General features: G+C 39.0%; 1 protein-coding gene across 4 annotated transcripts in view; it reads right to left on the reverse strand.

The window, feature by feature from the left end:
- The window catches only part of CYFIP1 (cytoplasmic FMR1 interacting protein 1), a 78,310-nt gene that overhangs the window by 44,013 nt on the left and 15,808 nt on the right, over positions 1-18,489 (reverse strand). For all 4 annotated transcript variants that reach the window (XM_069006344.1, XM_069006336.1, XM_069006363.1 and 1 more), the window contains exons 2-13: positions 13,140-13,263; positions 12,485-12,574; positions 11,609-11,686; positions 10,496-10,597; positions 8,122-8,303; positions 6,975-7,071; positions 6,713-6,841; positions 5,141-5,245; positions 4,889-4,980; positions 3,531-3,648; positions 2,743-2,865; positions 84-209 (exon numbers count right to left, since the gene is read on the reverse strand). In XM_069006344.1, coding sequence (XP_068862445.1) covers positions 84-209; positions 2,743-2,865; positions 3,531-3,648; positions 4,889-4,980; positions 5,141-5,245; positions 6,713-6,841; positions 6,975-7,071; positions 8,122-8,303; positions 10,496-10,597; positions 11,609-11,686; positions 12,485-12,574; positions 13,140-13,256 — 1,359 coding nt within the window. In that variant the 5' untranslated portion in view covers positions 13,257-13,263. The remainder of the gene's footprint in view (positions 1-83; positions 210-2,742; positions 2,866-3,530; positions 3,649-4,888; positions 4,981-5,140; positions 5,246-6,712; positions 6,842-6,974; positions 7,072-8,121; positions 8,304-10,495; positions 10,598-11,608; positions 11,687-12,484; positions 12,575-13,139; positions 13,264-18,489) is intronic.

Consider the following 18,489-nt stretch of genomic DNA (forward strand, 5'->3'; position numbering starts at 1 on the left):
GTATGCAAAATGCTTATAGAGAATGTTCTCTTTTGTATAGAATTAATCTTTGGAAAATCCCTATAGAAAAACATTTCTCTTACCTCAACCAAAGCAAACTTCTCCTCACTAGTATAATTGTATCTTGTTGCTCTTTCATACTCTTCTGCATTGTCAGGACAATCTTTATTAGAGTATTTGTCAGTTGGGTGAACCAGCTTCCACGAATACTGCAGTTCACAAGGCAGAAGAGGGAGAAAAAAAGATAGGGGGAACAAAAAGAAACAAAAATGCTTGAGAAACACAAAACACAGCTGGACACAAATAACATGCTTTGAGAAATGCCTCAGTGTTTTCATGAATATTTGACAAATAGTATTTAGTACTATGTTCAAACCTTGCATAAATTCTGAAACTACTATCTGGTGTAAATGCCAAGCAATAATTTCCCTAAAAACTTTTCCTGAAAACCAGTGATTCTGTATTATCCCAAAGAAATGCAACTCAAACTCAGCAGGTATTACACTTAAGGGTATTTTTTACTGAGCAAACGTTAGCACGGGCAAAAGTTTCTTCTCCACTTCAAACATGAGAAACACAGAAAGACTTCAGAATAGAAGAAAAAAAAAGTCAATCAGACCCACGCACAAAAAGAGGTGCTTGGTGAAACATTCACATTTAGATTTCAAAACACAACTGGAAAACTACAGGTTTAGGGTTTAGGGCTTTTTTTGCAGGGAGGGGTGTTAATTTTTAATGTACTAGGCTGAAATGTGTGGAAATAGCTGTGTTATCTGTGACAATATGATCTGCACAGCATGCACTTCTCTTAAATACCGCCTTTTCAGCCACTGCAAACACAGCTCAAAATGTCCCTGAGCAGGGTCAGGCTGGCCTAATATCCCTCAGGGTACATCAAGTGAAAAAGCCTAGTCACATTTAAATGCAATTTTCTCAGAGTTTGAGTTCAGTACATAGTAAGATCTGGCTGACACCACCTTAGCATAAATGTTAGATTACATAGCCTACTAATTTGAATTAGTAGCCTACTAAATTTGCCTACTAACATGGATTAATAGTACCAATTTACCTATGACAAAGGGGAGCATCACACCCTGCAACCTGAGTGCTACAAAGAGGACACTGGGGAAATGATTAAACAAAGATGTTGGGGGCATTAAACTGACAGGGTTAAGATGCACAACAAACATACACTGAAAGTTTTTATCTGAACATGATGCATGTAACTATGTTCATGCATACTCAGTGAAGGTGTAGACAGGTAAATAATTAGGACACTCCATATCAGAATATATTCTCAGTAGGGGAGAGAGAAGGTGAACACAAACTTGAACTTAGATGAGAAGTATTTATGGGAATCCATACAAATTATAAAGACAAAAGCAGCGAGAATAGCCAAAAAAACCTGCTGTGATGCTCAGAGAAAGTTTGTCCTGGAATGAGCAGGATAGAAACAGAGCTAAGAATGAGAGATTTCCTTCAGAGATATAATAAAATAGGAAGATCTTCACTATGAAGAGACCCTGGATGCAGCAATTTGTGATGAAAAATTAATAAAATAAATGAAGGGAGCAAGTCTAGGAGCTGCAGAGGTAAGAAATAGATGACAGCAACCTCTTTTAAGAGGAGAAAAGGAGAAAAAGATTGTCACCATTAAATACACTGTGGATTTAAATAGGAATAGCATAATACAGGAAAAAACATGACTCATCTACTGGCTTCTAAAAGAGGCAGTTAAAAATACAAATGAGAGAGAAAACTGGTTCTCCAGCTAGGCCCACTGTGACTGCACTGTAGTCACATAGTGCAAATTGCTTCATGCCCCCTGAAACATCTGAGGCAGAAGAGAAGCAAGTCTGGCTTCTCTCACACAGTAAGTCATGTTTCAGCCCTTCCTAGAACATATTTTGGTTCAGCTAAGGCACAGAGCTTTTATCCAACATCTGCAGCATAAGAAGGACTCCTGCATCCTCCTCTTCAATTTCTGCCTTAAGCAGCTTCTTACTGGAAAAAAAGCACAGTCACTTTTCTAACTGGCATCTGTTTTTAAAATAAACTATTGCAATACAGAGAAACAACTCAGCATATTCTTTATTTCCCCTCCCTCATCTTCTCTCATATTTTCCCTTTCCTGCATTTACTTTCCTTTTGGCTAAAAGCCTAATCTAAAGCCAATGGGAGCCCTTCCATCTATTTTTGTCTGTTAAGACCATACATGCTTCAATTTACTCAGTGGTCATGTCTAAACACAGCCAGCTGGAGCTGTTCTATCACCTGCTTGGTGACTGCATGCCAGTACAGATGTTTCTAACAATATGATTTTAAACAATGTTTAGAAGGAAATGATGAAGTCTTAGTCTACAAAATGTTTGTATCAAGAGTGACATTAAAATATCTGGTGAAGGTTCACAGGTGACAGCCTATCCATTAAAGTTGAATGTACTGGGTGAGCTACGAGCTACTGGATCTTCAAAGCAGCATTACTCCTAGACTCTGAGAACTTCATGTGCCATCCTCTAAGAATGAGGTTTGAAGCAGAAGGAAAAAAGGGGTGAAGGAAGAAGGAAGAGGAGAATTAAGGGAACAAGATTCTTGTGGATCCCTTTTTCAACTCAGAATGTTCTGTGATCCTGTGAAAACACAACATGCATTTTTCAGTCCATTAAAATAAAGCTGTTTTATTCTGTCTAACCTCACCAAGCCACCTCTTTTTCATTTGGTTTTATTTCCCATGTTACATACCACTTCCATGACATGGGCACTCCACTGGGAGAGAAGCTGCAGGCCTTGGAGAGAGAGATCAAAGAGCTTCCGATATTCTGCATCTGTTTTTTGAGCTTCCTGTCGACCAGACCCAGTCACCACCTAGAACATAATAAAAAAAAACAAACCAACCCCACACTCAAATACACATCAGAACATTCAGCATCCACAGCCAAATTTCTATATCAATTGAAGCACTAAAACAGCATTATATACCAACACCTGCATTTACATCAGCTTTTTCTTCTAGAGACTTATGTAGTTAAACTTCACAGATTTTGATCAAGAGATGGAAATCACTGGTATCCCTAATGACCACAATATTGTTGCAGATGAATTCAAGACATCAATTATACAGAATATACAGTTATATGTTCTCTCTATATACCTGATATATAGGAGTGTGTGTATACATATGCATTTCTGTGTTCTTTTACTTATCTCTTAAATTCTAGTTTTGTTTAAACTGTTACAAGCACCTGTTTGGACTAAGGGCTAGACAACATATGCTAAATGAGACATACCAAAATTTCTAGGACAAATCTGAGATACATAAAGAGAAAGAGGCAGAAGGACGTTAGAGTTTGGATGACGTGTCATTGTTATGTTAAATTTAAATAGTGCAAATATAATGCAGAGTAACAGGTACTAGACCTGCAGCCAGCTTTTCTTGACTCAGGTGGCCAAGCTTTGTCATTTTCAGATACTTAACAATAACTGTTAATGAGTGACATGAAATTTGCACATGTAGCTCTAACCCTGCTCACCTCACTGTTGCTGTAACGAGCCAGTTCAGATATGAAACGCATATGGTCTTCTCTGATTTGGATCATCTGTTCACATATATTGTACTGGGGACTGCTGCTGGAAGATGTGCATGTCCATCTGTTTCAGAAGGCAAAAAAACCCCACCTAAATCAGGTTTGACAATAAACAGCACAGCTGATACTGCAAAGAAAGATCCACAATGCATTACTTTTTTATTTTTTTACACATTTTCCTTCTCTGTTGTTTGAGGCTTTTCCTCTCTTCACACCTCTAGCTCTACCCCTGCACAAGCCATTAGTGATGAACGGCCCTTCTGAGTTCAAACAGCACTTCTTCCAAGTCTTAAGAAAAAACTGCAAAATTCTTCTGTTTCGGGAGTTTCTCTTTTCATTTTTCAAAGGCTGCTGCTATGAAATATGAACCATCATATCTCTTAGGAACAAGACCAAAAAGGATTGAAAGCTAGGGCAGAAGTACAGGTATAGGCTGTAAGATACATGTAGCCACCGCAAATATTTTTTTGTTCATTCTTGTTGAACTCTGAAGAGCGTATAGTATGTTCCCAGCTATAAAAAAGGCATTATCAAATACTATTAACATGTTATCAAGAGGTACACAAAAAACATGCTACCAAGAATGTCACGTTAAGTAGCTTCATATATTTAGTAGCTCAGTAGGCCCATTGCTGTTGATTTTCTCTTAGCAATAACATGCAAGTTATGTGGGTTTTTCTGCAGGAATTAAAATGCAAAGCACAACAATCTAAATTCATGTAACTGCATGGAGGCAAGGTCTTGGAGGAGCATAGAAAGGTTCACTAAAACAAAGCAATAACCAAAAACCATGGAACCATTAATGAAAAAACTGGCTGCATTTTCCAGCTGTTTTGCTGTGCTGCACACCTAGCCAAAAAAAAATAGGGGGGAGACAAGCTAAGTTGCTGCTCCATATACAATGTACACATGCCTGTTCACCCATGCACTACTACTGCTCACCTTGCTAGTAAAATCCTTCATTTCTTTTAAAGAAAGTTTCATATTTAAAGGAAAAAAATAAAAATTAAATATTAAATTAGAGTAAGAGAAAATGAATTTCTTCCAACCCAGGTGATAAGAAATGTCGTGGATACAAGAATGAGCTCAGCAGCATAAAGAGGTTTTTAAACCATCTGTTTCTTTAGCTGTATCCATTACATGAATTACATTAATAGTGAAATACCCACACCAAAAAGATGACCAAGTGAAAATCCTATTAATTACCACAGACCCATGGACTAACAGGTGATTATGAACATATACTCCAAGGGTCACACTTTCCCCATCCTGGATGTTCCACTCTGTTTCTTTCTCCTTCCTACCTGGATTTATTTTCCTCATAATGGGCACTGGTCTTAATGTATCTTGCAAGTTCAATCTGCATGTCACCAAACAGTGGGACAACCTGCAACTGCTGTACACAGGGAACAAATCAGATTAGATAAATTATTAACACAAATCATAGTGAAAGGAAACTATTATTTACCCATATTATAATACAAAGTGATCTTTATTCTATTTAAATATACTTAAAATGCAGGAGAATCTATCTTTAAAATCACATCTTAACCAACCTTAAAGTACTTGTCTATCTTGGCTAAATTTATCCTTTTCTTTGCATCCAACTTATAGATGTTACTGACACTTCCATCCATTAGGTATAATCCAAAGCCCATCACCTGAAAAAGGAAAAAATTAAGCCTTCAACAAAAGGACCTCAGAAGTAAAAACCTGTAAGTCTGTTCTTCATATAATTAGAAAAGTAACATTTTAAAACCAGTCCTGAAACACCCAACCTCCTTCAAACAGAATATATTTTCAAATACATAAATTTCTGTACTGTTCTTTTATTATCTGTATTAGCACTTTTTACAATAACATTAGCCTGATCAGTTAGCCTTAAAAGATACTGCTTGTTTGTATAAAGGTTTAGCATTAAAAAAAAAAAGATCTCACTGAAATGAGAGTCCGGCTATTTTTAGAGCTTTTCTTTTCCATTTTATTCAAATTCTCTACATGCAAACTGATTTGGTAACAGAGCTTTAGATCTAACATCTCTGAGTGATTGTTTTTCTGGCTTTCAGTGCCTCTCTGAATTATACACACAAGAACTCAGAAGCATTCAAAAAAAATCTAATTACCTTTTGTCCAAGGTATTAATTAACATAAGGTTATAAATTTGTATCAGGAAATATTCTTCACCCAGAGGGTGGTTGGGCACTGGAACAGGCTCCCCAGGGCAGTAGTCACAGCACCAAGCCTGCCAGAGTTCAAGAAGCATTTGGACAACACTGGCAGGCACCTTTGGGGATGGTCCCATGCAGGGCCAGGAGTTGGATTCAATGATGCGTGTGGGTCCATCCCTCCCAGCTCAGCATATTCCATGATTCTATTTAGTATTTACAGGAGCCAAGCAGAGCCACTTACTGTGTTCTAAGCATGTCAACCAAACAAAAGGCCTAAATACAAAAGTAACACTGAGCACCCTTGCAGACAACACAAATGCTCTAGAGTTCATGTGTGGTTTCAGAAGACTTTCATTTACTCCTAATAAACAGAGCTCTTCAAAACTTAAACATTGAAGTGACGCAAAATATTTGTCATGAGGCAAATTTTTAGCTCTTACTCTGTATCTTTTCTTCCACTGCAAGATATGCAGCTGATAATATCAGCCACATTTCATACTGCCCAGCACCCTCTTATTAGGTGTACATACTCCAGCTAACTATACTGATTTATTAATCCTAATTTCAAGATACTTGTTCCCTGAAATATTTGATACACAGCCTCGCTTCTAAAAGCTTTTTAAACAAACTTGCCACATATCTAAAATTAAATGTACTAGTTCCTTTCTGCTGTCATTATACATTATACTATATAGAAACACAATTCCACAGACTTGGATGCAGTTCAATTGGGTCAACTTCAATTTATGAAAAACAAATGTGGATTATAAGCTTTCTAAATACTTTCAGTATATAATACAACAAAAAGACAATGACGGGGAAAAGCAGTAATTTGAATTATTTGCATAATCTGGTTCCTTTTAAAAAAACCAAAAACAACCAGAAACAATCTTTTAAATTTAAACACCTGTGCCCTGCCTCAACATTCTATTTTTAATTCCGTGCCCAAAAGAAACCTACTTTCAAAAGCATATGTTTCTCACTGGGTGTTAGATACATTTTGTTTTCATAGTAGTCCACACACAAATTCACAATATCTGCAAGCAGCTCTTCATAGCCAACAATCACCTCCAATTGCTGCTGCAAAGACTGGAAAAAAAAAGAAGGGTATTAGTCAACTAGTTACACTAGCAAAAAAAATGTTACTACCAAACTGGAAGAGCGTTATTTTAGTACTTTTGCAAAGCATTATGTAACTTGCAAGAAGACAATTAAAGCTTACTTGTGTTATCTTGTTGTGGTTGGCAAGGAACATGGAAAGGTTCTGAGATTCTTGAATGGACTGAGGATCTGCCATTTTCCGCAGGAACTGAGCAGCTCTTAAAAACAGAAGAAAAAACAGTACTTCCCTTGGCCAGGACTGATTTTTAGTAAATCTATCTCCTTAAAAAAAAGGTGAAAAGTTGACTAGAAGAGAGAGATGGACTTAATTTATCCAAAATAAACTGGTTTACTTCCCTGAGTTCCTCACTACACCCCTACTTAGAAGGTCCAATAAAACCCAAATGAAAAAACATTCGCTATAGCCTTCATTTGGGTGCAGCTGTGGCTCTATAGATCCGAGCCACTCAACAGCCCAGGAAAAGTCAGTCTTCCAGGAAACAAAAGTTTGACCTCCAGAAACACATCTCCAAAGAAAAAGAAAGGCAAACCAAGTAAGTTTAGGAGGCTTCCAGGAACAACAGCAACTACAACAGGTGGAGGTAGAAACTAAATCTCATGTAAGTAGAAGCAACACAGGTAAATTTGGCTAGTCATTGACTGAATAGTTTTCTGCATGAAAGACCACAGGTGCTAGAGCTGGCATAAAGGCTGTCTTGCCCTACTGCTCTGACCACTGTGTTCAACAGAAGATATCTGATACCATCTGGTAGCTCAAGTACAAAACTTGGCCACTGTATCTCACTCCCTCCCCTCCCTGCTATATCTGCAATCACAATGATTTTGCTGAAATACACTAAGAACAAGTAAAACAACTCTCAGCTACAAATGTCAAAAGTGGATGCCAGGAATAGAATAGATCAGATCAGAATAGAATAGGAGTAGCAGAAGCAACCAGAAAGCCAGCTTCCTCTCAAAAACAGAAGGTTTACTAAACAAAGTATATGCATTACATTTAGCATACACCAAGACATCACTATTTGACAGCTTGGCATCAAAGGCAGAAAAACCTTTTGCTGCTGGAAGAACAGCACAAAGAACTGCCTAACTGCAGTCAAGCCATCCCTAGTTTCAAGGTAACCTGTCCCATACGTGAAGAGACTATTTTTGAAGAAAAAGCTATCAGAAAAAAAGCAACTGCTGCCATCTCGTGGGAGGCCTGAATGCTGGCAGCAAAGGCCCGGCTACTGCTGCTCCTTGCCACTTACCGCTTGTAGGCTGAGTGGTCGTTCTTCACACTGCACTTCATATTTTTCAATTCATCCAACACAGCAAACATATTGATGAATTTTCCCAGTGTGATCAGATACGCTTCAGACACAAAGTCCTTCCTTCTCTCCGCATGGCACAAGCGTCTCACCTCCCCACAAAACCGTTCAATTGCATTTCTCTAATGGGAGGAAAAGACAGAAAAACAGGGAGTAAAAGCCGTGACATTTCCAGGGAAAAAGTTTCATCACCTATCTAGAGGCTGGTCCAGTGAAAAGCTCTACTGAAGCAGAAAAATGTTCAAAGCACGCAAAACTAGCAAGGCATGAGTACAGGCCTTTCAGCTCCTCCTCTCTGTACTTGATGCGTGCTACAAATGTCACCAGTGATTTTTGCCACCAAGCTTGTCTGACACAAAAGCCAAGGTTCTTCTTTGCAGATAAAAGTAATTAAAAGGATAAATAAAAAAACAGGACAAGGGATAATGTTTTTTAAACTAAAAGAGGGTCAATTTAGATTTGATATATCGAAGAAGCGTTTTACAGTGAGGGTGGGTGTTGGAGTGAAAGCTTCTCTGGACTCAGGCCCAGAGGGAAGCCAAAGCACAGGGTTGAATTAAAACCTTTGGCTAAGCTGAGATCCATGAAGTCACACCAAAGTGAAATAGAAATATAGATTTTTAACTTTTAGTGGGAATACATGCTAAGTGCCTTAAACATTAAAAAGTTGCAGCAGAGATCTTAAACAAAGTTCTTACTGCAGCAGTGGTACCTTTTCACAGAATTCTTTACTTTAGAGAAAATATAGAGAGAACTACACTGTTCACATTTTTTAGATAGAGTGTTCACATAAACATTAAGAGCTGATAGAAACTATATGCAAATCTGTGTACTACCTATGTAACACTTGTGTAAGACTTACGACTGTTAGACTTAGACCAGGATAGGTTAAGAAAAGGAAAACTAGAATCGTGTGTTAATGTTATTGGTCAATTAACAAATATAATCCACACTTCTGTAAGAAAAACATTATAGAGAAACTAGAACTAGAAGAAGCTGTTTTCTGCCTGCTGTTTGCTGTTGCTGCCTAGCTTTATCATGTAACCCCCTTGAACTCTGCCTTCAAGAAAGCTATGAGACAATGAAATAAAGAACTCAGCAGAACAGCAGTCTCCTCTGCTCTTCCACCCTGGTCCGAGAAGGAAGGGTAACCCATCTGAGCTCAACAGGTAGTGAGGCACTGGAACAGGTTGCCCAGAAAAGCTGTGGATGCTTCATCCGTAGAAGTGTTCAAGGCCAGGTTAGATGGGGCTCTGAGCGACCTGATCTAGTTGAAAATACCTCTGCTCACTGCAGGGGGGTTGGACTATATGGTTTTCAAGACCCTTTCCAACTCAGACTATTCTGTGATTCTATGAAGTTTAAAATCGCTCAGAAAAAAAGGGATTTCATGCTCTTTAGTGAGAAAATATATATATATGAACTAAAAGGCAAATTACAGGAATGCTCCCTTCAAAAAAACAAACAAAAATCCATAGCACACTGTACATGCCAGCTCTCTTAAGTCATCCTGGTACATGTTTATTCGAGGGCTTACTTCCAAGCATACACCAGGGCCATTTCAGATGGAGATTACAAATACAAAAAAGACAGCAACTTCAAATGTAAAAAGGAATCTGTTCTGACTTTAGAGCTCTAATCTGCTTGAATGAAAGGAGATTGAATGAAATGTAACATTTCCTGTTGTCTTCCCCAACCGGGAGTCTTAACTGAGTACAATCAATCTCCTCCTTCCTGTGTGCTCCGGGCCTCACAGGCTCTAGCTACTCCAGCTCTGAATAATGCCTGGAAACATCCTCAGTCCATTGAAATAGATGGCAAGCTGCCAGGAGGGAGGAGAAAACAAGACAGACTCCTATTCTCCAGCTCGGGTGGCTGGCAGGTCACAACAACTGGGTTAGCTCGCCTCAATTATGAATAGCCATACCTAAGTTGCACCTGCTGCTCTGCTGTCCAGGCTTGAGGATCCCTCATTCCCCAGCAAATGGTTTCTGTGCTGAGATGTGTTTATGTATACATATGAAACACATTCTATTTCGATTTCCTTTCTTCCTAAAGTGACAGATCTCTGTCCCCATGTGCTGCATAGGGACTATACACAATTACTTTTGATTTTATGTTGAAAGTCTTAAGGGAGATCGCCTGAAGTTTTTAAGACAGGCATTAAAAATTCTGCCCTTCTGTGGGAGAATATGGTGCGTTTTTTCTAACGTATAACAACTAGGTTCAGTAGCTGAGCGCACAATATAAAGTATACAAAACAGGAATATAAAATTACAAGCCTACTGACAAATTTTGTTTCTATTCCTTTTACCTGAAAATACATAAAATTCATCAGTTTTGTGACTTCTGGCTCCAGAACTTCCACAGTTTTCTCATAAATTTCTACTCTGTTAGGCTGCTCATTGCACTTGACCTGTGGATTATTAAAGAGGTTGTTATACTTGGAACTTTCCCTGATAAAGCCTCAGCAACTAAGATCCTGAGAAAATGCAGTATCATCCTAAAGAGACAAACTTCAAGACAAAAGTTTCCAGGTTTGGTAATCTTATGCTAATCTTCTAAGCTTAATTGTGTGTAAAAAAACCCAAAACAATCTAAGATTTTCCTATTACCTTACAAGAAATTTAGTTGCCAAACACCTCTAGAGGGTTAGAACAATATTCTTTCCACATTAAGCCACTTGCTCAAAATCATGCACTAAAATAGGGCCAGAACTGTAAGTTAAAACAAGTTACCTGACTTCCCCTCTAAATATTTAAACCACAGGATAAGCCTTCCTTGCATTTCAGTATAAAAATAATTGCATTACAAATTCCTTATAAAGGAAGGACTCAATTCATGGTAATAATAGTGTTCAGTTTTCTGGCACTTCTTAATATTCTTCCCACTCCACTCCTGTACAGCCATTCCTAGACACTTGAAGCTGACTTGTGACCTATTCACAGAGGGTTTTTTTGTATACAGATCAAGAAAACACTACATAGCTCTGACATTTAGAAAGTGGCTACCTTGGAGTAGTAGTGTCTGGAAACTTACATGTTTAACCTGAATGTTAATTGTTACATGCTATGCTACCTGTTTTGAATTTAAGTATTAAACTGGGGAGTGGGAAGAGTCCCTGTTGACCTCAAGCAGATCCCACAATCAAAAGTTTTCCTTTTAAAGCACATTACCCCTATACTCTTGAACCAAAAAGTAAGACTGAAACAAACCCCATGAGGTATTGCTATAGATGCTTATAAAAAAAAGTCCAATTGCTCCCCAAGTGCTAAAAGACACTGTTCTATGGCATTCCCAGCTTAACAATTGAGGAATCAAAGCAGACTCCACTTCAGATCTCACTGGCAAAGCTCTGTCGGTGTAATTCCACACTAAAACAACAGAAGCTCACATGTTGCATGACAGTACAGTTCTCACGCATTACCTGGGGAATGGCTCTTGAGCAGCTTCTCCATGTGTATAACATAATTGCATATTCCTGACCTTCTTCTAGCATTTCATTCTGTAGGGAAGACTCAATATAATTAGGCATTGTAATACAAAACTATTATATCCATGTGTCTTCCGTCATTCCAAGACCTTGTCCAAACAAACCTATTTCTCTTATCAGAATGTTTATGTAAAAACACACATATATTGCATGCTGAATGATACATCATCATCTCCCCAGATCAGACTGGTTTATGTGTTGTTCTTTTTTCCCAAAACTAATGACACTGTGATCTGTAAGTATAAATAAAAATGGTAATCTTGGGGTGGGGGAAAGTGATGAGATGGTGTTGATTCTTCTTTTTAAATTCAGGGACTCCAGATGGAATGGTCAAGGATGAAAGAGCCAGCACACGCAGAGCAATTTTTTACAGGGCAAAGGAGAGGTACAACAATATCCATACAATCAAAACAGGTTAAGGAGTAACCATATAATTTTAAAAGTAGATTGATGTAAACATACATAACTTTCATTAGCACCTGATGATGATAAAGCATTTATGCTTTATCTGCCCAGTTCACTATTTGTGAATAGGCCTCTAGAATTATAAGACATATTATTCCTAATTTTCCAATGAAAGAAGGGAATCTTTGAACAACATTAGTTGCTCAAGAGGAAACACAATGTAAATTTTTTTAAGTGTGTTTGAAAAGAAGAGAAGCCATATACTTTTTCATCTTACCTCCTCCTGGAAGTACTGTAGGCAACCTGTTTTCTGTGACCGTAATTCTTATAATGAACTGCAAGAAGACACATTCCTCTCCTTTTATTCTAAGTAAGACAAAAGTGTATATCAGAACATCTACTTACCATGCTAGAATGGACTGTAGCTTGCTCAATGTATCTTGCAATCCCAGTGACAAATGCATTTCTGTCTTCAAAGTTAGTGTTGAAGTTTGGCTGCAGAGAAAGGAAAACAAGGAATTAAGTCTTCGGTAGCAGCATCTCTCCTATGAAGGAAAACTGAGAACCTGGCATTTTTCAGCCCAGAAAAGAGAAGACTCTGGAAAACCTTATGGCAACATCCAGTACCTAAAAGGGCATGGAAAGGAGAGAGCTGGAAAGGAACTTTGTACAAGTGCGTGTAGTGAGAGGACAAATGGGAATGGATTCAAACTAACAGTAGGTTTAGATTAGATATTAGCAATAAATTATTGACTATGAAGGTGGTGAGACACTGAAACAGGGTGCTCAGAGAAGTTGTGGCTGACTCATCCCTGGAAGTCTTCAAGGCCAGGTTGGATGAGGCTTTGACCAATCTGGTCTAGTAGAAGGTGTCCTTGTCTATGGCAAAAGGGTTGGAGTACATGATCTTTAAATCCCTTCCAACCCAAACCCTTCTATGAGTCTATGAAAAGAATTTTTATATATATTGCCAATATAAACACTTTAGTTTTGGGCAAAACGTACTCTTTATTAGCAGCAATGGGAAATAGAAAAACTTTTTCCTAAAATGAGAAAATACCTGGTAAAGAAGAGATGATGGTGGGGGCTCAATACATGGTTGCTGATCTGGCAATGGTAATTCCTCCAAGAGATCCACATTGGACAAGGCATCCTCCAGAGTTACTTGAGCAGTCATTTTGCACCTGGTTAGAAAATACATACATACATATAGATATGTAGACATATACACATAGATATAACTTCATATGTCTTCCTAGATACACAGTAAACAAATGAGTAACATGAACAGCAGGGACTATTTATATTGTGGGAAATGGGAAGTTTCCCTTCAACCAAAATGGAAGGGAAACAGTCAAACAGAAACTCAGTTGATTTTCTAATACAAGGTTAAATAAAACTTTTGAGACTAACACCCTTGTCCTTCCTTTTAGGATTTGAGGAATGTTTCTCTTCCCCCACTGCTGGACACCAGAAATACACCAGAGCTACTACAACCACATCATCGTCAGGAGACCAGTCTGTTAAAAGGTGCCAGCCATCTCCAGTGTTTCATGTCCTAGGACATCCAGACCTGCTTTGGGTAGTTGATGATAGACCCCTCAGGGCCATGGTGATCTCCACAAACCTTTGGCTGCTGCCACTGCATGGGGTTTTGAACCAAGAACAGCAATGGGAACAAACCTGGGCAATCTGTGACCAGTGACCAAGCACTGGAACAGGCTGCCCAGAGAAACTGTAGACTCTCCTTCACTGGAACTTTTCAAGAACTGTCTGGATGCAATCCTGTGCCACGTGCTCCAGGATGACTCTGCTTCAGCAGGGAGGTTGGACCAGATGAGCCACCACAGTCCCTTCCAACCTTACCCATTCTGCAATGTTGTGAAAATTTAGGAAGAAAACGTGGGGTGGAACAATTCAGTCACCCACATTTGTATAATGACCTACTTATTCTCCTCAGTGTAGAGAAAAAAATACTGATTTTTTAAATCAGTAATAATAATATTTCTAATCAAGATGTCTCTCTTTTTTTGCAAGTTATTTTCCCCCATTACCAGAGAAAAAACCATACACCTATGGTGCAAGGAGCAGCTGAGCACTGGCCTCAGCCCTAATCAGGAGGGAAAGAACACTGAGCACCCACACCCCAGAGGAGCAGGATCCTGCTTGGCATGTGTAACCCCCATGGACCTGTGCTATCCTCACACACTGGGAGGGTACAAAACAGATCCCAACGCAGCTTTGACAAAAACTCGCTGCTAGACTTGGTACACAGGGTCGGTCTCTGGAGATAGATAGGTAATCACTCCTGGTTGCTGTCTCTCCTTGGGTTTGGGTTTTGGTTCTGTTTTTTTGTCAGCTAAGCCCTTCCTTGGAGGTAAAGCTGCTGTTTCTGTGGGTCTTTCCCCAGGAATCCGTAATTTGTCAAGAGAAAGTGAGGAGATGTTTCTGCCAGGCCAGTAAAAGTGCAGCAAGTATCACCAGCCCATACCAGCTGACTTACACTGCCGTCTATTTAATAGCACAAGTCTGGGAAACCCTCACTAACAGGCCAGAGGCACAAATAAGAAACAAAAGCTTCCTGCTGCCCTCTGTGTTGTGAAAAGAAATAAGGGGAAGGAACAGTTTTTTAAGCCCTTCAGCATGATTTCCCAAACACCAGCATTTTTCAAAGCAGGAAAACAAAAGCCATTGGGCATAGACAGCTGTAAACGTGCTCTTGTTTGAGGTTGCTCGCTAACAGCTCTGCTTTGCAATTTTGCCAAAGGTATCCACAGGTGTTTTGTTGGCCAAGTTCAATGTCCCTGTTCTCCAGCCTTTGCACTCCAGTATCTAGCAAGACAAGAAAGAGGAAGCAGCTTCTTCCTGCCCAGCTTCGACACATTTGCAAACATTGCGAGAGCGTTATTCACATTTCCCCTCTGCCCCCTCAGAAGTGAGCAGAGGAGGTTTGACAACAGCAACGGCAGGGGAACAGCTGGAACTGGTTCAGGGTTTTTTTCCCCTTTATATTTGTTGATAAAACAAGCTCCAAAAGACAACAGCTGTTTCTCATGTACAGGGATGAAGGGCTAGCAAAACCAGAATTTTTTTCCCCTTAAGCTCAGAAAAATTAATTTAAGAAAAGCTGAAATTCCCAAGACACAAAATTGGATAGCTTTGCCTCCTTAAGAGTCATGAGTTTTTAACAGATGAAATTACTGGGCAGAAGAGCTAATATTTTAACAGATTACTTTATGGCAGAGAACATAAGAAACTTCAAAGACCTACTTAAAAAAAAAGTTTTATTTTAGGAGTTTACATAAATGAGAACAGACTAATATGCTGTAGCCATACTCATCATTATAGTTATACCAGGACATTTACCCAAACTGAGAATTTCTTTCTTACCAAATTCCTACAATGCTGTTTTCAGTTCTGTACCCACATAAAATTTTCCAGGACAGATTTTCTCAGGTAGAAGACATGTACCCTCTACTATCTTTTTCTTTTTGGACTATGACTCATCATTAAAGCACTAAAGTAAAAATGCACTCCAAGAACATGTTTTCCTGGTTGTACACAACACAATTAGCAAACATTCAACATTCATTATCTGACATTTCTCCCTTGAGGAGAGAGAATCACATATACCAGCAAGCTGTTTCACTAAATTTTGGTGTTTGATGAGCACACACAGTTTTCTAAGCAGGGGAGAGCAAAGCCTGTGCCGATTCTCAGTTCCTTTTTCCAGATTTTAAAGCAAGAAAATCCCTGTCTCTAAACAAAGTTCAGCCTTATAGTACCAAGTCCCACTATGTCCAAGGATCACAGATATCATATCAAGGGTTTGGGGTTTTTTTAATAGGTTAGTGCAAGGCCACAGACTAGCTTAAACTAGGATATCCATCTTTTTCTTCAGTTGTGAAGGAGATGAGCACCATATGGGCCTGACCTGCTCAGAAGAGCTTGTGCTGTGGAGAAGCACACTGAGCTGCCTCTCTCCCATTTTGTCCATGTAAAAAACCAAGCCAAAAAAAGGAAGCTCTTCTAGCACTGTCTATATTTTGATTTCACTTCAGAACTGGATTATTATTGAAAATATACACAAAAAAAAGAGTTGGCAATCTTTTTAAAACGTCATAATTCTCTACCACTGCTCTCAGCCACGCAACTGTGTGGTAAGCAATGCCCTGCTAACAACATTGTTTTGGTATTTAGAAGAGATGATTGTCAGTTCCAGTAGAGGTACCATTTCCACATCTCCATCCTTACAGAAAAATGTCTAAGTCTTTGCAGAAGATCTACATTCTTAATTCCAAGCACATCAGAAAACAGCCAGCATGCATGTCTCAGCCATGCTCTTTTTGGGCCTCCGGAAGCTTCACATTATTTGGAAGAAAATATGAACAGGAGCATATCATGGGGAAAAGTGTTCTGGACAAAAAAAAAAAAGAAAACTGATCAGAAGAAATAATAAGAACTACAGAAGGTAAGGACTGAGAAAGCAGGGAATAGAGAAGAGAGCATTAATTTCAGAATCACTGTGAGAGAAAGGACTGCTGGAACTATTCTGTTCTCAAACTTGCACGTAAAAAAAATCCCCCAAATTCTAGAGTTAACTAGCTGTAACAGCAAGTTTTTAAGCTTTTTTTTCAGTGACAGTTAAGCAGGACATAGCCTATAAATAGCTAAAACAGGAAAAAATACGCTTGATGACACAAGATAGTTCTTATACATGTTCAGCAGGAGTGCACACAATCCAACAGATATTACTTGTAGCTAGCAACCAAGTTATAAAAAAACTAAATACGGGTAAAGCAAATGAACTAAGGTAACTGTACCCTTACTGAGATCTTCTTATAAGTGCAGAAATTACCATACAGTTCCTCTTTAGCCTCTGGCCAAGACTTCCCAGAAATGTCCTCTAATGGTCTTATGAATCTACCCAGCTGAGTTTCAAAAAGACATTGATTCCCAACGTAAAAGTTGTACCTCAAATAACTGGGTTTGATGATATCTACTTACTGGTGAACAATAAAGCTCTCCACCACAAAAATTATCAGATGCAATGTTATGGCTGTGTTAGACCAGATAGGGAGATGATGAGGTTGGTACCATGTAACCACAAAACATTTGAAAAACCCCAAAAGGTATGTTGCGTATGTTGAAAATATACAGGGAAAGAATGGAAACTCCTTGGAGGATACAAGTACCTATGCCATTTAAATTACTTGCAAACTGTCATTATCACCTGTACTAAGATCGTCAAGAGAACATTCCCACAGAAAACTGATAAACAGTATAATTCAGTCCTTTAGTTATAAAAATAAAGGTAGAGAATATAAAGCTACAGTGGAAGCCAACTTTTCTTCAGAAGATTTAGCCACAGCAAGCAGAAGCATTTACTTTATGACAGTTCTTCCTTTACTTCATGGAGTTTGGAGTAACAATGTTAAGCTTCCCTGAAATAAACAAAAATAATTAAAATCTAAATACCACACCTGACAGGCACTTTGTTCCTTTGCATCACTCACTCAAAAGGTTTGACACCCTGAGGACATCTAAGCATCCTCACTTTGAAATCTCTAAGGATTTATCCTCACACAACCACCAGAGCAGTAAGACAACAGGCCTCCCACGGTGGATTGCAGCAGGTAACAATCTGGAAACAGATTTCCAGGTGTTTTTTTGCTGTCAGCTCCTTACAGTACATCTTCCAGTATATTGCTGCATACTGGAAATATCAGTCAGTGGACACAACAGTGTCTAGTGATACCACATGCTCATCTTGTGCCCTGAAAATTAAACTTCCACCAAAAATGAAAGAAGAGTTTTGCTGGTATCACAGCACGGGAAAGATCTGAGTGAGCAGTCAGTGCTTTGGATGATTCCTCCTCCAAACACCAGTATCATACATGGATATGCAGCAACCAGCCTCACCACCCAGGGCTGACAAGGTTCATCTCATTTAGGCAACAGTTCAGCTGTTCAGGGACAAGGATTTCCTTCTATCATTAACCTCCAATAAAAATAAAAGTATAAAAGAGACAGTGATATAAAGGAACACACTTTCTTCAGCTAAACTTCAGCTGAACTACCCGAATGTCCCCAACAGTCTGAGAGCAAAGCAAGTGTCTGTTCAGCTGGGTCTTCATGCTGCCCTGGCACGAAGTGCTGCAGCAAGCTAAGAGGGGTAGATGAAAAAGTGTTGGATGAAATAAATTGCCTTGAATCATTCATCCCACTTTTTGGACTGACTCTGAAAAAAGGTGTTGTAAACTGTGGCATATCCCATCTGCTCCTGAACGAACATCCCCATGGCAGTGACAGCAGAGCAAACCTCTCCTGAAGTCCTGTACTCTTCAGAGCAGCCCAACTACTGTCTCTTTTGACAAATGCTCTCCCTCCCTGCCCCAAAGCACACATCC

The sequence above is a fragment of the Aphelocoma coerulescens genome, chromosome 1, assembly GCF_041296385.1.
Source record: "Aphelocoma coerulescens isolate FSJ_1873_10779 chromosome 1, UR_Acoe_1.0, whole genome shotgun sequence".
Taxonomy (NCBI): Eukaryota; Metazoa; Chordata; class Aves; order Passeriformes; family Corvidae; genus Aphelocoma; species Aphelocoma coerulescens.